This window comes from Platichthys flesus, chromosome 11 (genome assembly GCF_949316205.1).
Source record: "Platichthys flesus chromosome 11, fPlaFle2.1, whole genome shotgun sequence".
NCBI lineage: Eukaryota > Metazoa > Chordata > Actinopteri > Pleuronectiformes > Pleuronectidae > Platichthys > Platichthys flesus.
This window is the reverse complement of record NC_084955.1, coordinates 18,702,453-18,728,175: the sequence shown is the minus strand read 5'-3', so window position 1 is coordinate 18,728,175 and position 25,723 is coordinate 18,702,453. Positions and strand designations below refer to the sequence as shown.

Sequence of the window (25,723 nt, the reverse complement as noted above, 5' to 3'; positions counted from 1 at the left end):
CAGTACAAGCACATTTAAAGTCGAAGGTGTTTCTAAACCGGGCCCTCAAGAGGTTCCTGTGCGTCAGCAGCGTGTGAACAGTACCAAAAATACACACTACTTCACTAAGTCCCATCAAGCTATTCCTTCCTCCTCTTCTAGTGTATTCCTCCATCAAATCCCCCATAGCCAACCCCACCACCCCATCCCTCCCATTTGTGCGTCCAGCCCTGTGCGCTTTCCTGCCATTCTTCTTTCGCAGCTAATTTTAGATGAAGGAAAAAAGCTCCGTCCACATCTGCTAGTCATTCTTTAAGAGGTGTGTGTGTTTGGAAAAGTTAAGGAAACTGGGAAAAGGTCAACGGGAGAGAAAAGTACAAAAGGAGAAAAAAGGTGCTGGAGATGGAGATGAAATAAAAGGAACGACATAAACAAACAGACTAACAACACCGTCACTGTCAAAACCAGAGCGAATGTGTGAATCATTACTGAAATACACTCATTCAGATTGAGTGGTGCCCTCTACGTTTACTTAGCAGTGGTGAACCACAAGATGAATAAACTGTCATCACAAGTCAAGAGACATGAAATAAACTAAACATGATAATTTGGGGGAAATTGCTCTGAAAGGAGAAGACAAATGTTAAGGCAGAGTGGATGCTCTCTTCAACGATTTAAGATGTGTGTAAGATTTAGGTGAAACGGATCTTTTGGCAGAAATTGAATATAAAATAATCCTACCAATATTCTCACTATTTGTTTTATCTAAATTGTAAGAATAGTTGTTTTCTTTACCCTAGAATGGGCTCTTTATATTTAAACACCTCTCTGTAAGGAGGCCGCCATGTTTTTTTTAAGTCATCCAAACTGGACAAACTCAACACCTTTTGAGTTGTTATGAAAACTGAAGGCTACTACTGGTTCTCTTTCATGTTTGGAAGGGTTGGGTGAGGTTGCAACACGCAACATCACCGCTAGATGTAACTAAATTCTACACACTGAACCTTTACATTTTAGTCTTAAAGAAAAAACAACAGAGGGAGGAGAACATCCGAAAGTTTTAATATGGGAATTTTTACTTTTAGACAAAAGGAAATCAAAATTTACTTTCAATAGCCTAATGTTCGAATGTGGTCTAGGTACCTGGCTCTATTTCCTGGTAAATCAAAATTATGCGAGAGCGGTGAATCACTGGGATGGCCACAACAAATACTGGCTGTTTCAGTAAATTCAACATTTATCATGATTTCACGTTTAACACAAGATTGTAAAAATCTCAGGTCCAGGGAGACACAATCTAACAAGTAAAATGCGTTTGACCTGCACTGGCAAATGCACACCCACACACACTCCTGGCAGTCATGACTCTGCATCCCAGTGGTCTGTGAGGGGGACACAGAGGGCAGAGCACAGCGTGTTTGTGTGTCTGTTTATCTTGTCGTAAACAAGACAAAAGACACATGCCGTGTCACCGCCTGTCACCGCTTTCTCTTCTCCCCCCACTGCTCTCGTCCTTCGCTCAGTTTTTCCTGGTTTCCATCATTCCCCCCGGCTCCTGCGCCCTTGCCCTTGTCTTGCGCCCCTCCGACTCCTCACTGCCTCTTTCTCCTCCACTAAACCCCCCCACCCCACTTGGTCAGCTTGTTAAACATGTCTCCTAAAGCTGATTAAGTAGTGTTGATCAGCCTTATGTAACACTCACCTCGCACAGACGTCGCTGCCAGACAGCCGGCTTACTGTGTCTTTCTTTGTGCCCCTGTGTATGTGTGTTTGTGCGTGCGTGTGTGCGTTTGAGATTTGGAGAAATCAGAGAGGGAGAATTTGCCTCAATGAGCACTGCTCTGCACGACATATTTGCTGTCGGAACACACACAAACACACACACACAAACTTTTCATCATGGTATCGCCCTTGCCAGGTTAGTATACACACAAACTTTTTAATACGATAATATACCATGTCCTATTTCGTTGGAGCTATATGGTTCATCTTATTTATGACCTGAGCACATTTGGTCACAATGGTGGAATGTGCTTCGTCATGTAGCATCAGGGTCTCCCAAAGTGTGTGTGTGTGTGTGTGTAGTTCCTAATGCAGGCTGTGTAGATAATCAGTGCTTATCCCCCAGTTAGCATAGGGCTGCCAAGTGAGACCATGCACCTACAACGATGCAGCAGGAGGTGGGACAGACAACAGCACCCATAAATACACACACACACCCTTGAAATGACAGACTAAAGGCATAAAATTATGAAAACTATCTTTACAAGCACACAAACCCATAGAGTTCGATGCTGTGCTGTTGGTGCCGGTCAACAAAGCCCTGCTCCAGATCTCATTAATGGATGGAGTGGCTGAGTTAACGAGGCAGCGCACACGGGCACGTTAGAAAGGTCAGCGCGCCCGGCTCCCATTCTCTGCTCTCCTGGTTTGCTCTTGCGCTGTGCTTTGTGGGAAAGATTAGAATCCTCAGCTGGTGCAAATAAAGCTGGGCGTTATGCAAGAGCCCGGGAGAGGGAGGAAGACAGAAGAGAGAAAGGCTGATGATGATGTAACTTGAGAGAGGAGCAAAAATATAGAAATGAAGAGTAAGAGAGGAAAGGACGCATAGGCAGAGCTACAGAGGTTTTTGATGGAAGGCGAACCTTACAAGATGGTCAGGCTCCATCGCAGCCTGCTGCATGAACCTTTCTGTACTACATGGTACCAGACACCCATCTAAACAATAGCAGTCAATCAGCTCAACTGAGCAATGAGCTTGACAGTAAACACAAAGCTTCCCAGCACTGCCACAGGCCCAACAACAAAACTAGACAACATGATCTAAGGTTAATAGCAGTGGTATACATGGTTTCATTCTGGCCTCCCTGAGTGGGAGTAGTACAGGGTTTCATTCATCCAACAACGTGGCCCTGACTGGCCTGTCAGACCCCGAGAGTCAGGCAAGACTAACAATCTCAATAACGTTTAATCTGTGTTCTCGATGTTTAATGAAGTGCTGTGGAAGTAGATGTAGTATTATCATTGTGATGTATAAGGGCCAAATGTGTTTATGCTTTGTCAGAACCAGTTAATAAGATGTGCCGTCCGACCACATCCACCTGAACCGAAGCAGGCACTCAAAAGCGGAGAGAAACGCCGGCACAGAGAGGGAGAAGAAGCAATATCGTTTGAAAATAAGGATGAAATATTGACAGTCGGTCCAGCATCACTTGGTTATTCATATTACAAATGCGACAGGTTTCTCTTCAAAGTGCCTTAAGATAATGTGTGTTGTAAATTGGCTTTTTTACAATTGAAACAAGAACCAAAAACTATATCAAATGAACATTTTGTTACTGCATAATATTAATTTGATCTTTTCATTGTATCTAATGATACATTATGTTGTGAAGGCATAAGCACCGTAGTAACAGGTGTCTGAAGAAACAGATGAGGACAAGAGGAAGGAAGTGAAAAAAGAGAAATGAATGAGCAAAGGGGAAGGAAGTTAGTTCAGAGATAAAACGGTGGCTGGCAGAGAAAGAGAGAGAGCGATGAACCTTCTCCCCTCCGTCCGTGCACCGCTCAGCCGGCGTTATGTAAGAGCCCAGTGTAAACACACCGATTACCTCTGCTTGGTGGAACTCATAACATGAGGCGCTACCTCGCTGCTTGTGCATTTCAGGAAGTGGTCTCGCGCTTCTGCACCACATTGTACATGTGTGCATGAACATACAATAGCGATACCTCTAGGCTATGTGTCACACACACACAAAAGGCACGCATTATTAAGATGGCATTCACATAATCTATTGTCCTGATCGCTGATTCAAAAATGCTCAGATCATCCCTCCAAGGTGTAAGGTAGCAAGGGGGTTTCCCATGAAATGATAGCTACGCTAGTTTTCAGTTTCACCTCCACACAATAACAATTTGATGACATATACACTCGAGACAAGACATCGGGATCCGGCATTCATACGCTGTTTCATCAGATAAGGAAAATATTTCATTTTGTAGCAGATTTAAAATAAGATATCATCATTTACGTGTGTGTGTGTGTGTGTAGCAATAAATCGTCATTTTGAATCACAACACTTGTTATATATTAAATACATAGCCAAATATTGTACCAGTATAAATACAAATAGGGAGATAAGCATTTTGCCCCAGCCCTTGAAGATGTACCTTTGAACATAACCTGGGTAATACTTGAGCCAGACAAACACAATAAACTTGATAACAAAACGCCCACTTACACACAGGGAGTACACTATAGCTTGGGGCTTTGCTGTGTATGAGCGTGTGCAGGACCCTGGTGTATATATTAATGTGTGTGTGGGCAAAAGCAATTCACTAAAACTATGGTGACAGCACTTCTGATTTTTTTCCTGCACTCTTTCTGTAGCCTATAATCACTAACATATTATTTTGATTGACATCTCCTGGCAGAGGGAAGATGAAGCGTTTATGACTTGTCTCTACGGTAACATACATGTCGAGCACAGATGCACACGCTGGCAGATGAAATGCAGACACGCCATGTTGAGGAAAATATGCTGATAAAATCTGTTTGACCATTAATCACTTGTTTGTTTCTTTTAATAGAGTTTAGATGCCACAGACCTGGAATGAACTGTATCTATGAAATTCCAAAACCCTCATCTGAATTTGATTTTAGCTGGTGACCTGAGTTTGGAGCCATTTCCCTTTCTCCTTCTCTTATTCAACTCTTATCAGGCTCAATGCCCAAGCACTTTCCAACCATCTTGTCCATTTTCTCTTCCTCCATCATGCTCTCTGATTCTCCCCATTTAGCCCCTCATCTCTCCCTCCCTCATGCTCCTGCAAATCCCCTCCGCTGCTTTTGATCTATTATTCCCTACTTTCCTTTTCCGTCTCACCCTGTGACTGGTCAGGGGCTCCGGCTCACTGTTCACTTCATCAAAAGCTTTAATCCCCAAAAACAACAATCACTGTGTGTGTGTGTGTGTGTGTGTGTGTGTGTCTGTGTATGTACAGTAGGCCTATATGTGTGTGTGCGCCCACCCGCATGCAACTTGCTTGGACATTACGTAATTTCCCTGGGCCACATCTGAGGCTAAAAATGGACATGGATAAAAGTATTGTGACCGTGGGCAGGGCTACTGTACAGAGGCAGTGGAGCGCACACACATCACACATGTGCAGACGGACAGCAGGGGCTGGGCAAGCTGCTTTACGTTGAGGTCATGGACCAGAGATGCAGACTTAAGCTTTTTCTTGAACTGATCACCAGCCATGGTAGTGATTGATAATTACTAAAGGATTGTAAGTTTCAAAATGGTTCATTGTCTACAGTGAAAACTTTAAGTAAAAGTAAATTATCATATTATATGATAGATTAAATAATATAGTATTGAGTAGCTAAAATAATCTGAGGACTGGTTTCACTGGCCCAATGATTATTCAACAAAATCCAAACTAAATTTAAACATTTAAAAACAGTAACTTAATTTTAGTTACGGGGTTTTCTGAAAGAAAGCATTTAGACCAGATAAAATATGCAGGACGCTTAAAAATCAAACTCAAACGGATTTTGACTCAAGTGAGGTTGTGGAGCTTTCTGTGGCTGGTGTTAAATTTAGAGCATGAGCGTGTCTGTGTGGTCGGGGCAGAGTCATAAGCAAAGTCTGTTCACCCTGCACGCTGTGTAAGTCACACGGATGACGATGTTGTAAGGGAAAGTGTTTCAAAGGAGCATTCGTGGAAGTCGCCGCAGTGACCTGTGTGGACACGGAGGTGCAGACCACAGGTGTTTGCCCAAAACACCGTCTGTGCTGTCTTTACCTACGTATGAGCAACATCAATCATTTAGTCAGACTTCTGCAAATGACCAAATGGCTCAAAAACACTAGAGGATGTGTTCAGGTCAAGGCACTAAAAGAGCTGAGAGTGGTACAGCATGTGAAACTGGTGGGCACACTTATGGACAAATATGTGATGAGATGAGCCTGTTTCCAAGTCTCTCTCTTCCTGTGTACGTGCGTGTGTGTCTGTGTGTGTGTGTGTGTGTGTGTGTGGAGGAGGATGATGCGCAATATGATGTACAGCACTGATGGCCGCCTTTGTCATTAAACTTTAATCACTCTGTTTTCCTATAAATACCTTTCCAATGATCCAATGCATTATTCAGTTTCTCTCAGGCCAGAACACTCACTGATTCACAAGCAGGAGATACACATATGCACCTGGAGAGCCGAGAAAAACCCAGTGTCCTGGAGGAAGGAAGTCTTATGAACATTTAAGAGGACGAGGGCCGGTGCGCAAAAATAGTCAGGCTCTTCTACTGCTGCGAGTGAAATCCACCACAGTTGATTCTGCCATTGACCACACATGTTAAGTATGGCCATGGGCTATGTGTGTGTGTTTGCATGGACATGCAGTATGTATGCACAACAAATGCACTGCATCAGTACAACATGACAAGTTAAACTTGATCCCGGCGTGTGGTCTAGTCTGACTTGAAGCTCATATTTAGAGTTTCCGGGGTGAATTAACCAATCGCTGACTATTGCTAAATACAATTTGACAGTGACAGACAGCTCTCTGTAATATTTGAGCTAGTAAGCAGATATCCATGTTGCATTTGGCCCTCCAGTCAAGTTGGCTGATAAATCAGGGTGTCCGGTGAAATGGTAGGGTGACATGGAGAAGGGGGGGTATGAAGGGAGTGAGGAGGAAAGAGGAGGAGGAGGCTAATGGAAGAGGAGCTGCCACTGGGGTATTAGTCCATGGATTGGTGACATAGAAATGTTAGTGAGAGGGAGGAGAGGACGGTGGGATGGGTGGGTCAATCGATGCTTAAAAAGGTTTCACTCCCCTACAGGGACATGTGCACGTGTGTGTTTGGGCGCGCGCGTGTGTGTGCATAAACACACAACAGTCGATTGTAAATTAAACCACTATCTCCCTCCTACACACACGTGCACACACACTTCGTAGGATGGTTTCATCCGTCTCCGAAATAAGAAGTCTAGCTAGAGAGCAGCATTTAGCAACTGGCCTGTGACTCAACTCAGGGATTAACAATCACTCAGTGTAATTTAGGCTGAAACTATGGGTTTGTGTTTCTAAATCTCAAGTATAAAGGACAGTGCTTGTTTATGGGTTTTTCCAGAAGGATGACATCAGATCAAGCTGCTGCAGCTGATAAAAGGCAAAGGATGTCGTCTTTCCACTTATTTCCTTCCCTCACACGCAACCACAGTTTGTTACTGCTGGCTCTGCTGGACAGTGCCATTTGGCTAATTATGTAGCATCTATATGTGCACACCATAGACTGTATGGACAGCTCCCAAAAAGTGAAGCCAAAGTGTCTTGAGCCCCACCTGGTGCCTGGCTACAGTATAGGTCCAAAATCCCACCTCCACCATGTTAGTAGATGAGACATTGGATGGTTTCTGTCCTTTTAGGAACTTCTTATTACAGTGATGGTATTAATAAGTTATTTGCTGTTGCCTTGAGATTGGTTGAAAATGTGTAACTACGGCTTCATCCTCCAATCACTACTGCCCAGGCTCTGACTCCAAATGTGCTAGATGGCGGCTTCATTTCTAGATAGTGGGGGGGGGAGTGAAGACATTTTGTTAATCTTTCGCACATGCAGCAAATAACACATCCGAGCTGAGGGAAGACAGTGTCTCTGAGGTATGTAGCTAGTTAGTTTTTAAAATACATTACTGGAAAGTTAATGAACAACAACCTCATCAATTTCTTCCTGTTGACATACCTCAACACATAAAGAATAACAGCTGAAATATCAATAGACTCCCTATCAGTGTTGCATTGGCCCCAAAAGTGCAGTACCAGCAAACAGTCCAGCTGTTACATTGCACTAAATGCCTGAGCTCAGATGTAAATTAAAAAGTTTACCACACCAGTTTCCATCTTTTTTATTAACAACAGTTTGGGACAGTTTGTTCCCACGAAGACACACTTTTTACAACCGCCGTGGCGTTCCCGACCAAAGCCCTGCCTTTCAAATGCACATAACTTTCTCAGTGGAACACAGGCTGCGGTGAGTTGGCTCAAAGTTCAAAATGTGCCCTGACGTACAAAAGAGAACAGGTCTGAACATGCCGGGAGAGAAAGAGAGAGAGAGAAACGAGGTTAAGACTGCGAGGGAACAAGCAAAGTGAAAGGCTGACAGGCCGAGGAAGAGGAAAGACTGGTTGAAAAGAAAACTGCAAACGTGATCTTGCATTCCTCACATGGGGTGGAGGGTGGAGGAGAGAGAAAGTGAGGAGAAAAAAAATCACAGGGAGGAATGGGGGATGGGAGAGAGGGGTGAGGGGGGGAGGAGGGTGACAAGAGAAGAAGTTTAACTTGGCGCCAGACAGCATTTCAATACTCGACGGCACACAGACGCACACACACACACAGAAAGTATCGACACAATGCAAGTGGCACAGAAGTCCTTTTGGTGACTTCCCATCGTCCGAAATTAGATTAGATATTTGCCCTCCACCCGAGCTCCCTGGGTCCAGCACAGAGGCAGATTCCCAGATAAAAATAGCCAGAGGAACTATTCAAACACTGCTGCTTTTCTGCAGGGAGTGTCTGCTGACTGCACTGGACTTAAGGGGTTAGAGAGGGGTTAGGAGCTCCACTCACCACCTCCCTCAATCAAAGGCCTGGGACAGCGGGGCAGCCCAATCCCTATCACACTTAAACACTAATACACACCACACACAATGATTGTGAAGTTCAAATCAGTGTGTAGAAATTATAGTTTCAAATATGACTTATTTACGAGTTTAAAACTTTGAATCTGCTGTTAAAGTTTCCAGGCAAATGAAAATAAAAAGCATGTTTAAAAATAAAAAAAACAGACAAACTGCCATTATGTTTTTAATTAATATGGGATTATTGTACACAACTATCTATGCAATACAGGTGCAGATTTACACACACACTGCCTGATTGTGAGTTCAAATAAAGACACTCACCTTACAGTATTTTTGAAAGTTGTTTCATTTAAATTTACAGAACAAAGAAGATCAAGTCCTGTTGTTTGAATCCTTTCTGGTATGTATGTATGTTCGCGGAAACACTGTGTGCTGATTCCTTACAATATACTTTAGATACCCTCAGCATGTTCAGTATTATTGAGGTTAATCTAAGGAGATTAGGAGTATACATTTCAGCACCACCCAGGCCGAGCCTTAGCATTGGTTAAAGAAAAAGCCATGGCTGCACTGGCATCATTTGAAGATTAGGAGAAACTGCCCCGTGCGTGCGTGTGTTCACGAGAAGCCAGGCCAGGTGTTAGTGATGTGGTCATAGATGGTGCAGACCCCCCACTTTTAGGGAGAGAGGTGAAGAGAACATTGGGCTTCGTGACTGACTGCCTGGGTGAGTAGGTGCTGTCATGGTCTTGACAGCTTACACCTCGATTATACACCGACCAGCAGAGAGGTGACACTCCCGGCTCCAACCTACAGGACAGGTCATTGTGTTGTAAGGATCTAAAATAAAAACCTCTCATCTGGAGGGATCAGAGGCATAGAGTTACCTGATCTTCACGTTTGTGTGCAAGTGTGCAAGTGTGTGTGCGCGCGTGCATGTCATCAGACTCCGATCAGTTTCAATGGCGCCGTCGTCCCTGAGAAGCTTTTATGCCTCCACCCACAAGCACTGACGAACACACTTTGTTCACCAGCAATACCTTCGCACAGCTGCTCCTCTACAAAAACCTTATCTCATATATTCTTTTACAATAAAATGCCATTCTGCACCTCACTCCGAGTCATCTCTACAACAATGTAGCTCTGTAAAATCCCCATATTACATTACCATACACATGCATGCACAAACAAACAGCTGCTGAACAGTGCAGGTCAATCCAAGCACACCAACACACCCCAGTGCATTCTCCGCAAGAATTTTGATACCCATCTGAAAAAAGATCCTTGGTGTTAAGTTTGTGTGCAATTTGAGGTCGCCAGCTTAAATTAACAATATTCAAATAATAAAGCATTATTTTAATTGCATTCCAACAATGCATTTTGCTCATTTTGTCCTTAGGAGGCATTCAAATGTATGAGTGCACGGCACGCATGCATTTGCAAGTCACTGAGTGTGTTCAGGAAAGGCTTGCAGAGATAGTGACTGTTGTGTTTTCCCCTCATGTGTAATGCAACACAGCCGGCAACTATTAACCTTCTGAGCAGGAATGTGGGAGGTCCAAGAATTCCAATAAAAAGCAGCAGTGAGAGTGTGAGTGTGCGTGGTGTGTGCTCACAAATATGCTCAAAAGTGTTACAGTTATCCATCAACAGTCCGTCCCATCCAGGCATACAGAAGCACTCCATTACCATCCCTGACCAATTACCAATAGTCAATGTGGGGTCATGTGGTGACATACAACCAACGGCATTGCAGTAAAACTAGGTTCAACTCACACCACAGACAGACACAAACAGCCCGAGGACACATTTACATAGGCAAACTGTTTTCTCTGTGTCTGAATGTGAACTTTAAATGGAGTCATGCGGCTTATCGCATAGGTCCCAGAGACTGATAATCTATAGGACTCTACGGTCAGATGTGAGGTTAATGTGTGGGTCTCTGTGGGCGTGAGTGGGCCACAGGCAGCGATAAGACAGCGGTCAGAAGCGCCCGGGCCTTCAAGGGTAACGCTGCCTTGTTGGCTGGGGTCTCCCTGGTCAAGGGCGGCACAGGACTAATGGTGGGGAGGTCTATTAGTGTCGACTGGCTGAGCACATTGTTCCCTTTGGTCACATTCCTGGCTAAATACAGACATTTCCACAACTGAGGGCCCCCTCTACCAGAAGTCATTTGTCAACTTAGCTTCGCAGACAAACATATCTAAACTTTTATGAAGACCTGTGGCGACAAGGTAACCTGGGCCGGTCTGCCGCGAGATTTTGAACGCTCAGTCTGTCTGTTAAACAACATGTTGAGCATGAAATGTACCATGTTATAATATGAACATTTTGCATTAACAAAAGGTGCAAATGACCTAGGGTTATGGTTGGGTTAAATTGATTTTATCCCACTGTGTCATCAGTAATGGTGTTGTAGCTAAACAGATTTAGAAGGCACCTAACAGAATTTCCCTGCTCTTTCAAAAAGAAAGGATTAGCAGTTTTGTTGTGGAACATCACCTGTCTCGAGCTTTACGTGTGTTGGCTGAATCTGATCACAGCAGGGCACTGTCCCATAAAGCCGGCTATAAAAGTGTATTGGGATAATGGGAGGCAGCGATTCTGCTGTGGTCAGCACTGCGAGGGAGTTTTCACAGATAAGGCTAATCGCTGCACTTATCATCACAGTGGTTGTGTGTTGAGATTGAAAAGCATATGCTCGCAATCGCACACATAAACCCGCAGAGGGAAAAGGTGAAATGTTTCCTTTCAGTTCCGTTCTCAAAAGCTACCCTTTTGTCTCTTGCCCTGCCACATCATAAGGCAGGACTGTGTTTGTAAGTGTGTGTTTGTGTGTAATGTGTGTGTGTCGAGAGTAAGTGATAAAACAGCCCTAAAGCATGTCAATCACTCTGGGGGAGCAGCAAGCAGCACAAAGAGAGAAAAAACAACCATCATTAAACTGCGTTGTTGAGTGACTGATGAGAAATAGACTGGGATGCCCAAATTACCTCGCTTTTTCTTAAACACTCTCTCACACTTACACTCACACACACACTGCAGTCTCTTCACTTGTCAAAAGCACCACCAAACCACCATGAGCTACTCCGCACCATTATGAGTACAATGAGAGGTCCCTGGCCCCACAAGTCCACACACAATCAGCTCCAGGGCCTGCCCCACTCCCACCATTGTCCCGTACTCCACACACACACACACGCACAATGGCCACTCCTGAGCCAGGGGTCCCACTATGCAATTCCATCACACAAAGACACACACCAGTCCTTATCCCGTCAGAGTGAGAAACGAGGATGACGGAGGTGGTGGAAGAAAAATTGTGACCCTTGGGGAGGGATGGGAAGAAAACTGGTGAAACACAAAAAGGCAGAGTACAGCGTGTGTGTGTGAGGCAGGGGAGCAGATAGCATAAGGGAGGGAAAGGCATACAGTGATACCGTTATTAATCTGTGTATGTCCTTATTACCAGAGCTTAATCAATCATTAACACAGCCTTTGAGGGTCACACAATGGTGTAATAACTTTGTAAGGGCAGACGAGAAACTACACATCAGCTCCATGTATGTTGACTCACACAACCTGTAGAAGACTTACCCTCAATTTAATCACCCTGACTCATCAAACACGTAAAACACTGGGTAAACAGCTGCCGATTTGATATAAACGCATATCAAATTGGATCCTTTCCAACGCTACAGCACCAGCAGTGATCCACCAACGACAATAGATGCAGCTACAGCCATATCATTTCCTTCTTCATCACATCAGTTCTCCATCTCAGCAGAAATCCTATCATCTATTCAGGCTAATGAAGTGACTGTGGAAAACAGGAGCGCAAAGGAAGTGTCCAGTGATTGAGAGAGACGAGGTAAACTCGGAGAGGCAGCAGCTTACCGTACGGGACATAATCCTACATTACCGAACATCCTGGTCAGGGATGATTACATTTTTCATCCTACACAAATGTGTTCAATCTAAACGACGGGATCTGTAGGTTAAGGGTTAAAACTTGAGTTCTGATTGGAAACACAGCCACAGCAGGAGATCAGACAGATCAGGAGAGCGCCTCGGATTAACCAGTTCTATAATTCACCTATTTAAATGTGACATTATAAGATCGTGCCTCTGAGACAGAGATGCTGTGTTTACAAACTACAGCTACAATGATTAATCAATTAATGAATAAGCTTAGAAATAGTCAAATTTGATTTTGATGTCTGTTGAACAACTTGATTAAGCGTAGAACAACACAGAGGTGAGAGACTTTTTACTTTTCCTTATTTTAAATTATCAGAGCTGATAAGAAATTTAAAAAACTGTTTGCTGCTCTATTCTGCTTTTGCATCATTATAAAGTAATCATCTTTGGATTTTGCCAAATAAGTGGTGATCTGTTGTTTTATTATTTCTCTACTTTTTATAAACCAAATGATTAATCAAGAAAGAAATCAACAATTGGTTGTTCAAGCCATAAGTATTATAAACTGATATAACTTGGAATTTGTTAGATCAAGTCTTGGTGTCAAGACTTATCTTTAATCACAACGCAACTAAAAATGCACTTACCAGGGCGTTTGCCTTAATCAATGCACATTAATCCACTCAAATTCAATTAAACTGCCCCTGAGAAATCAACAAAATGTGGAGAAAGAACCCTAGTTTCAAGGAAAGTCATGAAGTTGTTTTTGTGTTATCAAAGAAACATATAAACCAACAAACAAACAGGGGAGAAAACATAACCTCTGCGGTGGAGATAACTAAAGTAATATTCAGAAGCAATTAAATGGTGAATAAGATTTGTCAGATTCACAGGATGGTAGGACAAATTAATGTTCCTCCCCTTTACTGAACAGATAACAAACACAAACCCACACCGACTGCATACATCAAACCAATAACACCTAAGCACAATCAATTTTCTTGCAACCTTTCCCCGCAGGGTTGAAGCTTTCTGCTGCTGCACCAACACAGAGTTCAGAGTAATAAAAGGGCTACTTGTGGTGGGACATGGTGTGATGTCATAGTAGCCTCCTTGGGGCTGCTGCAGAGAGTGGGTGTGTGTGGAGGAATGTGGAGGGGCTGAAGGCTGGGTGCAGCAGGAGTCAGGAGGGGACAGGGTGGGGGAAGGGTGGGGAACATCCCGAGTGGAAAAGTTTGTCCCACACACTTTGTCCGTCACACACACACACTCACTCACTCACTCGCACACACTGTCCTGTGCCAAACGCTCACCAGTAGCTACTTAGAAAGTCATCACATTGTTCCCGCAGGAACCACAACTTATTAAATATGTTTCGCACAGGGGGCCAGATACAATAAATGACTGTAGTAAACTTTCAGATGTTATCCACCAGGTCTCTGGTGCTTCATGTTGGTTTTAGGGCTGCAGCTGACAATTACTTTCATTATTAATCTTCCACTTTTGCGTTGAATAATCATTTAGTCTAAGAAGTTGTCAGATGTCCGGCTTTTTTGACAGAAAGTCAAAACACCTGCAAAGAAACCCAACTATTTCAAATTGAAATTATATGTGAAAAAGAAAAATGGAAATCTGTTACTTTTGCAAATATATAAGTTGTTCCACGTCACCGTTTTACTTTAATATAATATATACAATATAATAATCAAAGAATAGTTCCAGCTCTGGTCTGTTGAGTTGTGTCAACTGGAGCAAAACAAACAGATGAACTTTAGTGACTGAAAGAAAAAAAGGTCGTGTCGGGCAGATACAGTTGATTTCTTATTTTCGGAGGAATAAAAATGCATAGCTGGCACAAATGGCAGCACTTCCACTTCCTCCTCATTTCGGAAAAATTGCTCCGTCTTTCACAGAGAATAAGCAAGAACTTATGCAAGCATTTCAGGAATTAGACAAACACACACACACCTCAGCTGACTACTGGAAACCCCCTCCCCTCTCTCGCTCTCTCTCTCTCTAACCCACTTCAATATGCTGACAGGCCAAGAAACCTGACAATCTTATGTGCTCAATTACTGGGTTAACTTCAGATCACTCACTGTGTATAAACCTGATCAGATCCAATCATCTCATGTCCACCACAAACAGGGGGAGAACGTATCAACATGTCCACATCCCCCTCTCTCTCTCTCTCACACACACACAACGTACTTCTAGGTTTTTTCAGCCCCTTGTCTGAAAGGTGTTGGATGGTGAAATGAGGTGGTCCGGGTGACACAGAGGATGTCGCTGTAACAACTGTACAGTAGTTTAACCACTTCCTGTTGTACAGCACTGAAGCTGCACCAGATTTAAACAATGGACGGATCGACGAGAACAACTCACATCAACACTTCTGGGGGGGTTTTCATTTTGAACTACAAGTGGCTGCAGCTAGTTGTGTGGTTTTACTAATGGGGAGTGTTATTAAAAGTGTGGTTGGCTCAAGTAAACAAAGACAATGGTGGGTAGCGCTTCCCGGCAGGATTCGCTCAGAACTTACCGGAGTCTCCGGGTGTTTTCATGCTCTCTCCGCTTTAGCTCACTTAGCAGGACGGTGGCTAAAGTTCCTCGAACCCGGGTGGATTCCGCACGAAGTCGCAGAACAAGTCGAGTCTCTCGGCCTCTTCTTCCTCCGCCGCGAGTTCCAGACGACGGGAAACTAGTTGAGGTGAAACTTTTCTGACCGCGCTGCCTCGGCGGCTGTGTCCGAGAACCACGGCGCCCTGTCGGTCCGTCTCTGTCCCTCCTTCCTCCGAGCTCCAGCCGCGCACAAGGGCCGCTCGAGCGCTTTCCACAGCGGGGCACGGACCTCGCGGTGCGGTCCTCTGTCGCCTCTCGTCCCGTCACCACCAGTAGCACCAGTGGCAGCAGCGTGGAAACCTGCTCTCAAGTTGCAGCGGAAAGACGAAGCTACCGTCCCGACTCGAGGAAAACCTTCCCTCTCTCTTTCTCTCTCTTTCTTTCTCCAACAAGTTCTAACTGTCCGGTTCACTCCGTCTCCACCGCCGCTTCCCGGCCGCTGTGTGACATCTCTCCGCCGCGAAGCTTCGCTACTTGTTTGACAGAAATTAGCGTCGGAGTGAGGAGCCTCTCTTTCTTTACGGACTTTTTTTTTCTTCCAGTCCTCCACTCACTCTCTCAGTGTCTCTCTCTCCCTCTCTCTCTCTCTCTCTCTCTTCGGGGTGTCGTGTTTCGCTGCCTCTCTCTCTCTCCCTCCCTCTCTCTCTCTCTGTGGCCCGCCCACACCGACGGGGAGAGGGAAAGAGCGAGGAGGGCCGGGGAGGGGGAGGAGGGGGGGCTAACGTGGCGGGTCACGCCCCCTCACCACGAGCCCGGGGCCCGCGCTGGCGTCAATGCAGCACGCGGCGTTGCCCCGGAGACCGCCACCGCGCGCTGCCGTGCTGACGTCACATCCGAGTCCCCTACGAGTGGAGAGAGAGGCGCGAGAGTTCTTTTTTTGTGTGTGTTGCGTCAATCAGCAGTTATGGCGCTGATCAGGAGAGTCTTTCATATCGGGATGATTACACTTATCAAGCGGGCGAACTGAATGTGAGCGCTGCAGCGAAGGGAAAACAGGAAGCTCGGTATTAAACAAACCAGTGTTCGGTGAAGGCAGCTCATCGTTCTGTAGGGATGGAAATGAAAGCTGCATCCCTGAGATCCCTGATCGGCGTCAGTGTCTAACACAGGACAAAGTTTGTTCTGTGTTAGTACCCAGTGGAGTTCAGCAGAGGAGGGCACAGAACACGGTGCCGCTACTCATTAGTATGGAAACTGCGTCAGCCAACACGAACAGAAGAAATGATTGCATCACCATTTGACAAAATAATGTGTTTACATTTGCGGCAATTGTTCATCTACACAAAACATGTTGTGTGTTGGTACCATATAAATGTAACCTTGATAGATTGACATATTACTAAATGTCCTCTAAAAAACTACAAAAGCATTTTGTGGACTCAAACACTTGACCCACCCTACTGCGGCATAGTGGTGAGGAGATAATTAATGGATTTGGGGAGGGGGGTTTGGGAGGGGGGGGGGGGTGAACTATCCCTGTTTTGATGTTCGTAGCCACAGCAGTGACAGTTTCCCCTCTTATTTGAATTTCCCGTAAAATGGTTTTCACATAAGTAGCGAAAGAACTTGACGTAAAAGAAAAGAAAGAAGAAACACCTCCTGTGGTTCATTTGAATATGAACCTGCATCCTGCTCGGTCATGTTGCACTAACTCCCCTTTCCTCTTTTTTTAAGGCGAAGTCAACCAACTGTATCTGACCTCTGACTCACAGTCAAACACACATACCCACACACACACACACACACACACGCACAGAGACCCACAGCATGTGTTAGCATAAAGTGTATGAATGCAAGTGCCCCAGAGTTCATCTGGCCGTGTCACATCGTGTCATGCACAGACTTGTTTCCTGTCACCTCCAACACTGACCTCCTGCTTCCTCATGTGCCACTGATATGAAGCTGTCATGTGTTATCACCGTGCATGTGAGCGGCTGAGGCGTCGTGCATGGGAGGTGAAGTGCATCTCCTCTTTTTTTTTTTTCATCTTCTTGTCCGCTGGCACCTGCTGCGAGTGACGGAGGCTTTATGTGTGTTTTTGTGCATTTTTCGACCGCGTTGCTACGTCAGCGATATGCCCGGCTGCCCGGCCTTGTCAACAGGATAAGACAGTGGTAGTAAAACAAAGTAAACAAAGTCCCCTGTCAGCAGCGGCGTGATTTACCAACAGGATTTCTCGTCCCTTCGCTGGCCATTCTCCGACGGGCTCAGGAAACCCACTCTGCTGGGCCTGATAACAAGCTGGACCGAAAGAAGAAGAAGAAAATGGCCTCTTAAATTGAAGGTTGAACTCTCAGACTACTCAGGAAACTGCTGTTCTGTCCTGTCTTCTTCTTCATGGCAGTAAAACCGCCGGAAAGTCCTGCTTGCTTTTATTTTTTCTCACATAAAGGCCGACAATAGGGCTCCATCAGCCCAGAACAAGAGTTCCACTATCCCCCAGTGTTTGTTCTGGTTGTCCCTGTCTCCGGTGGGTTTTTGTCTCATTGGCATGAACCTGATATATATCATTTCTCCATTTCCCAATGTCTGTGTTTCTGGTTGAGGTGGAAGTGCTCTTCAGCATCCCCCAAAGCTCTTCACACACACACACACACACACACACACGCACACACACACACCGACCTGACAGAGAGGAAATCAAAGAGAGGACAAGAGGAAAAAGCTCCACAGGGAGAGGAGGAGGAGAGAAAGAAGCACCTGACAGAGAAATAAGAGTGATTTAGGGATTAAGTGCAGGGTGGACAAAATGAGTTCTCCTATTTACCTGCGTGTGTGTCTATGTGTGTTTGTGTGTGTGTGTGTGTGTGTGTGTGTGTGACTGTGTGTGTGTGGTGTTTGTGTGTGCTCTATTGTCAAGCACAGGAGATGACATTTACAGACAAATCTACAGCACAGTACATTCTGAGCACTGATAAACACAGTGCCTCACTCAACACCCTCCCTCTTGCCCACCCAGTGTCCTCCTCCTCCTCCTCCTCCTCCTCCTCCTCCTCCACCTCCCTTGCTCTTGCTGTTCATCCACCTCTCAATCTCTCTCTCTCCCCCCATCCAATCTTTGCTTCGCTCCTTTTGAAACCCCGTCGTCTTTTACCACCCATCTGCCCGTGCGTACGTCCTTCCGTCCTGACTCTCACACCTCCTCTGTTCCTCATCCCGCTCCGTCCTCTGCCACCTCTCTGTGCCTGCACCTCTTTCCCTCCCTCACACTCATCACTGACTCTCTCTACAGGTTCACTATCAGGGTAGAGGGAGTCATGAGCAGTATCAATAAAGAAAGGGTAAGACTAGTTTTGTCGCCGATATTTGTTTGACATACAAGCTCATGTCCACTGACAGAGATTTATTTCGAAATTCCAACTTGAATATGTACTGTTTGATAACATTGTATAATGGAAATTGAGGGTGAAGAGACTATTCTCATTAAAAAATACTTTTTATAAATTCAAGATCTTGTCATCTTCTGTGTAGTTTGGTATATAAAGTAGAAGAATCACAGTGTATTTATCTTCCACGTAATACCAGCACCGTTGTTTATCTTTTAACAGATGGTGACCTTTGCAGAGCGCTTATCTTAAAGCAATGTTCGAATCAAGAGTCTTATTAGTATGCAAAGGTTTGCCCATTAATAGATCTTTTAAGAGTTTAAGTGCCAAGCAAATATCGTAACAGAAAGGGACATTTTGCATAGGTGTGGCCAAAATGTAAATATCTTTGAGCACTGAGGCTGACGCTATCAAAATGTATAATAAAACTGAGATTAAGGTCTGAAGGCTTTTGCGTCCAGGTGGCCTCGGTACTCTCATATTTCTAAATTTCTCTTTAATACAGAGATAAAATGACCGCCCTGAATAATAAACAGGTTGTCCTTTGTGTGTTAGAAATGTCAGGATTCATTTTTAAATCTTGACGTCCGAATATCCAAATAGAGCTTAAAGTAAAATGTAAAATGTTGATATTGCAAAAAAGTGGTTTCGCGTGTTGTGGAGATGTAGGCGTCCAAATCTGCAGCAAAGGGTTTTCCCATTATTATTTATTTGAATCATCACACGCATTTGCCCATTGTTTGTGAGGAGAACTTGACGATGTGCCGGACAAAAGGGGGAAAGTATCACAGAGCAGCCTTGTCCTATTGGTTCCACATCATCCCTACGCCCTCTATCTCCCATCCCGCCCTTTTCCAATCCACCCTGCTCTTTATGTGACTCTGCCCGTTCCTAATCAGAGTGACAGACAGACGCTCCGGAGAGAAAGACGCAGAGAAAGGGCGAGTGGAGATTTGTTTTTGAGTGTTTGTGTGTATGTGAATGCTCGCATGCAGTCGGGCGGGTGTGAACATCCCCAGATATCTTTCCTATAGATGCAAACCATCACCCAGCCCCCCCCGCCCCCGCCCCCATCCTCCCCACCTTACTTCATCTTTCATTTGTGAAGTGATGTGTCGTCTCAGCTAACACACACAACTGCGAAACAAGTTAGTGTATATGAACTCAAGCGGGTCAAAAAACCTGACATGGTGCCACCGCATAGCATGTCGTCGTCAGCACTAATACACACACCAGTCTCTGTAACACAGATGGCTCGGCTCAGGGTAATTACCGTGGACAATGGGTGTGGTAGGCCACTAACCAGTGCCACCACAGGCAGACAAAAACACAAACACACACACACACGGATAGACACACACATCCAATGCATGTACATGCAGAACCTGATTCCTGATTTCTGCAATCAGTGGAAGCCAGGCAAGATTATAATTCCTGGACAGGGCGTTAAACAACCAACAGAGGTGTAATATGTACATAGGGGAAGTGATGATTCATCCCACTGGTGACTCGAAACAAATGCACCAACGCGCGCACGTACGCATGCATGTGCATACAATCAGACTCTCCTCACATCACCCGTTCATTGGCTTTCTTTTTTTCACCGTATAAGTGCTCCAATTATCTCTGACTTGAGTTCGAGCGTGTGGTCTTACATAACCAACTTCAGACAGGGTTTTACAAAACACCTGCAAAAGTGAAACCTTTGTTCGCCTTAAATCCTCCCTGGACCTGGAGTGAGGAGGAAGTGGTTTTAACTTCTGGTGTGACAGTGAGAGGTGAAGGGAAGATGGCTCTGCAGACTGAAAGGCACGGAGTGTTGAGAGCACACCGGATGAAAGAAAAAAGCCGGCAGCTGAGGAGGACAACAAGTGCAGCAGGGTGGCGGTTAATGCCTCCCCCATCCCGCACTCGCACACACCACATTCACATTCACCCTCCAACCTCACCCCTTAGAAATGGCAAGAGTGAAAAAGGACGGACAGAGAGGGAAAGAGAGCAAAGCTGTGGAGAATAAGGAGTGGGAGAGAGGGAGAGAGAGAGGGAATAAGAGAGTCAATGGGCTCTTTGTCATCAAAGAACTTGTTTATTTTCGAGCTTGCCGGTCCAACCGTCAAGAGACACAGCCAGATATCCCTCCCTGCGTCTCCCTGTCTGTCCGTCTCCCTCCCCACCCCTCATTGGGTCATTAGGGGTCTAACTTTAAACACTTTTTGAGACTATTTGGAACGTCAGTCAACATTTTCACCGAAGATGCTTTGAAGAAACTTCTAGGATGTCCAACCGTCTAGTTGAGACCTAAGACAGTTATCCTCTGTCCACATTCTCCCTCCCTCCCTTCCTCCTTCCCTTCCCCAGCTGGTATTCGCACATGAGTAATGGGATTACCACAGCGAGCGGTGATGAGGTGGAGGAGGGAAGGAAGGGGGTGGAGAGGGTGACGTTGGAGGACAAGCGAGACAGAGGAAGAGGGGGGGATCAACGGAAAGGTCCACCTGGAAGAAGCCCGACGAAGACAAATGTGAGAGACGTGTCAATGGCAACAAGCTATGACATTTGTTCGCACGACATTCACACACAGGCTTCCGATTTCCTCACGACAACTATACGAGTTTTCCGCCGACTGATTTCTCACACTCAGGGCCACTTGAAGAAGCCGTCGTGACTTACTATTTTCATCTGCAAGGCCCTAGACAGAGAAACCGCACTCTCTTTCTGCTGGATTACCATGGCAATGAGGGAGCTATTCAAGAACAAAAAGCTCCTTTTTGCGGCGGGTAAAGTATGGAAAAAGCGAGCGGCCAGTGCCCATATGAAAGCTGGGTGGTGGGAGTTGGAAAGAGAGGGTAATGTGAGAGCGGGGTGGAAGGCATGGAGAATGTGTGTTATATTAAACCAGTATCTGGCAGGGTGTCAAGCCTGTAATATATACAGAGCACGAGGGGAGAGGATAGAGGAGAAAGAGCAAAGGAAGCGAGATCAGTTAATTTAGCCCCCGGGTACATGACATTGATTGACTGGGGGCCACGGAGGACGACGACTGAGTGGAAGAATGTAACCTGTTTGTGAGTTTTGCGTGGATGGGGGCGGGGGGGGGGGTGGAAGAACGTGAGCGAGGCAGGAGTGGTGTTAAGTAAAGGTGCAGGTGTCAGGCTGGAGAGGAGGGAGAAGTACGCCTGGCCGTGTGACAGCAGCTATATTGAGCCCAGCGTGTGTTGACACTGTCTCCTGTATCTCTCCGAGGAAGAAACTTCCTATTGGCACCGTGCGGCGCTTCCTCTTCCTCTTCCTCTCATCCTCTCTTCAGTGGCCAAAGTGCACGTCCTCCCCCTCCCGACCATCACGTCTGTGTTCTTTCATCATCTCGGGGTTTAAGTAGATTCTCAGTCTCACAGCGCCACACCAGACCTCTTGTTTTCACCGTGCATTTCTCCCTCTCCTTCTCCGTCGGTGCCCGTTGAATTCAGTTATATTTGCATGAATGAGGAGCAGCCATTCCTGCGAGAGCAACAATTAAGCACTCAGTGGAGGACAGAGCTTTGCCAAGGCCGGTTACTCCAGTCACTTGTTTCTTTCACAGCGACCATCATCACAGTCGGAGGGAAAAACAACAGAAAACAACTTATCAGTAGATAATGACCTGACCTAAATGACTCAACAATAGTTTGAAACAATATCTAAAGAGAATCAGATATCTTCTTGTGTGTTTCAGCACACCCACAGTGAAGTATGACTCTGTTCTACACCAGTGCAGAGCCTTTCAGCGACTTTCAGCTCTTTGATTTGCTTTTCCGAACACGACTTAATTGTCATGGTTCGTGCTCTCCACCCTCATAAACACTGTTTTCAGGTGCAGCCGTCGACACGCCACCTGCTCAGCAACAAAGAGCCACCAGACACCATTAAAAAGAACAGTGGAGCATTTTGTGGCCAAAAAGAGAAATAGTTCTCTCCGGAGTTCATATTGGACAACTCCACATGTACGCTGGTGTTGCTCTGTATTGGTCATTTGCTCAACATACCAAGTGATATGTCAAATAGATGAGTTTCGTTCACCGTCTATTTTAAGTTGCCAAAAATCACAGAGTTATCACAGGTTTTACTGACAAATAAAAACAGTCACTTGTTTCGGCTACTAAAGTTTGGTGGTTGGAAACTTTTTCTGTTTTGTGTCATAAGTGGAACATTTGGACAAAACGAGGAGGATGTTACAAACGGGCTTTGGGGTATCGTGTGTGCTTTCTGACATTTAATATGGTTTTAAAAGACGTAAAAACATTGATCAATGATTAAAAAAAGAAAACTGGAGTTCTGAGTGTTTGACCTAATGGTGGCGCTAAAGGAAAATTGCAAGATCACCTTGAGAGCTCAGACAGTATGTATAAAATATTGTGACTTTATGATCGCCCTGTCAGGGTATTTGCATTGTTGTGAAATTGTTGGGGAAAGACAAAAGGCCAGAAAGTCAAGGAAATACGCAGGCTTCATTTTTTTATTTCTGCATTCAGTTAATGATGTAGTACAAACAGATGGAGGCAGCTGGTCACAACAGCCCTCACTGTTTTGTGGAGATAATTAAACAATAAATTGGAACAATAACAACAACATTGTAGTGAAAGACGGGAGCACGCACAAATGACTGAAAAATAAATAATAAGAATAAAATTGTCTCAGAATTCCTCCCCTGTCCTCTCTGCACGGCTTAAATATCCCTGACTCCCCTCCCCTCTCTCCTCCATATGTGTCACAGCAAGTACGGAATGGGATTAGGTTTCCGGAGCACTCCTGTGTGCATGTGTGTGTGTGTCTGTGTGTGAGAGTGTGTTGTCAGTAAGTGTGTGTGAAGCATGTACAGTATGTGCAGAAGAGGTCAGATCCAGTAACAGCCTCCGTTTCTCCACCCTTCCTTCCCACATCCTCCAGTCCTCCCCACACCGGGTTCAGTCAGCGCTGCTCGACCCCCCTCCTCAGATTGGATGGCCCAGAGGTGCTTGGCCAAGAGCCACCAAATAACCCACCCACCCCACCATCCAATGCCATACGCTCCACACATACACAGTGAGTATCCCTGAGCCCGGGCCAGATACCCCTGCAGCCACATTAAACCACGGGGCTCGTATCAAACATGAGTTCATGTTTGGCTGGGAGTGGGGCGCAGCAGCAGATGACATTTGGCAGCACATTCCTGGAATTTACTCCGAATGACGTTTGGGGATATTTTTGAAGAGAATACTCAATTAACCTAGAACAAGAAATCGATCCCGCAGAACCTGGCAGGATCCAGCTCCTTCCCCCCAGTAACCCCACCACCACATCGTCCTCAGCTGGGCATGGAGACAGCAGGCCTGTAGGTGGTTCAGCTATGTGTCATGCATTACATGCCAGTGCAGGGGAGGAGGACTGACACAGAGCATGTGTTACACTTGCTCAGTTTGATGTGTTCTGCCCTCGCACAGGCACCACTGTGGGTGGCTTAGCTATGTGTCATAATCACCATCATCCTTTGCTTTGTCGGATCTCTGCTCATATGTGCGTGCCTGTATGTCTCTCTCTGTGTGTGTGTGTGTGTTTGATTGTTTTTTGCGTTGCTGTTGTGTAGGTCCCTTTGTGGAGGTGCCCCGCAGTGGGCTCATTCACAGTGTGGGAGCTGCTGCTTTACAGTAGCGCTGATTCATTTTCCTGACCCGTGTGCACCATTGTGTACTGTCGTGGTTTGACGGCTCATGTTTTAAATGATGCAAGTCCTCAACTAATTGTCTCATATCGCCTGCTACTGGGATCCAGTGCGTTGTGTACAGAGTGCGTGCGACATGCCCAGTGAACTGGTCTATTTGCTGGAGAAGACAGTGGCTCACAGCTGAACTCTGTCTCTGTAGCTCATTTGAATAATGATGAGCCAAAACGTTCTGACCAGCATGTGACCCCAGCAGGGTGGGATGCACTGTGTGTTGTTACACATGATTTTTGTAACTTGTGCCTCATATCCCGTCTGTCAATTCCCCCCCCCCGTGTAATGATCTGGCCCTCGTCAAAGTCACACAGATCTTCAGAGCCATTTATCAAAAACACATTGACACAAGAACCGCCTGTTCACTTACCGTCTTATATATGCCGGACCTCAACCTCAACCATTGTAGAGAGATAATCAATGTTATATGCCTCATATTTCCACGGTCATAATGTTCTGACTCACCTCGGCTCGGCGTTTTGTCTTTCTTTCTTTCCTTACATCCTTCCTCCCACAGTCCAAAGACCTGCAGGGTAGTTTTGGGTTAATTGGACCCTGTGACCCTTTAAGGATAAACTGTATATATGATGCATTGATAGATGGATGGATGGGTCACCTGACTTTTCCTGTAGCACCACCAGCAGATAAATGTGAAGCGTTCATTACTTTGGTTTATGATTAAATCCCAGAAATGGTCTTTCTCCTCAATCTCTGCTGATCTTTGTGTTTAGTGATAATTACCAAATGTTGGCTGACAGACTAAACGTGAGTGAGGGAATTGAGTAAACGTTACAGCTGCTAAACATCTGCATAATATTGCAATAGACAGTGTTGTTTTCACGCAGCATCACATGATGACACATTATCGCTTTAAATGTTTTGGTTGAGGTCCTGTCAGTCGAAAATGAACCCGCTGGTCACCGCCACATTAAATTGTACGCGAGATGTCCTGCAGCTGCAGTTGGGCATCCTGAATAAATATCAAAATATAACTTATTGAATCGATGAGCTTCATCCGATAGAACATTTGTATATTTCTTACTTGATCTTCAGGAACAATCACAGTCCTGATCATTAATACTTCACATTGTTTAGAATGAAAGTTCAACCTGAACTCTGTCTTTCAGCAGATGGATGTTTTATCTAGCTTGTTTTATTGTCAGCTCTGGATAACAAACAGATTTTTTTTGTGAGATCAACCGGATCATTGTTAATTGGTTTCAAATCAGTGTAGGACATAAGAGTGTTTGACTGTAGGGGCCTGTGTGGGGAGAGGGGGTGTGAGTGGAGGGTTTCTCCGGGCAGTGCACAGGGGCTCTGGGTGATGTGTCATTCAGGGGGCGGTCGGCCCCCCTGCTGCGCCCAGTGTCGCTCTGTGTCTGACGTGTGTGTGTGTTTGTGTGCGTATTTCTGAGTGATGCTCAGTTCCAATAAAACTGATGCAATGAAGGAACGAATGAGGCACTTACTGAATGACTGTCACATCCTTATCTCTC

At 45.3% G+C, this 25,723-nt stretch overlaps 1 protein-coding gene across 1 annotated transcript in view; it reads right to left on the bottom strand.

Moving 5' to 3' along the window:
- The window catches only part of erfl3 (Ets2 repressor factor like 3), a 44,964-nt gene extending 29,229 nt beyond the window's left edge, over positions 1 to 15,735 (bottom strand). The window contains exon 1 of the mRNA XM_062399927.1: positions 15,094 to 15,735. Coding sequence (XP_062255911.1) covers positions 15,094 to 15,115 — 22 coding nt within the window. The 5' untranslated portion in view covers positions 15,116 to 15,735. The remainder of the gene's footprint in view (positions 1 to 15,093) is intronic.
- Positions 15,736 to 25,723: the final 9,988 nt, after the last annotated feature.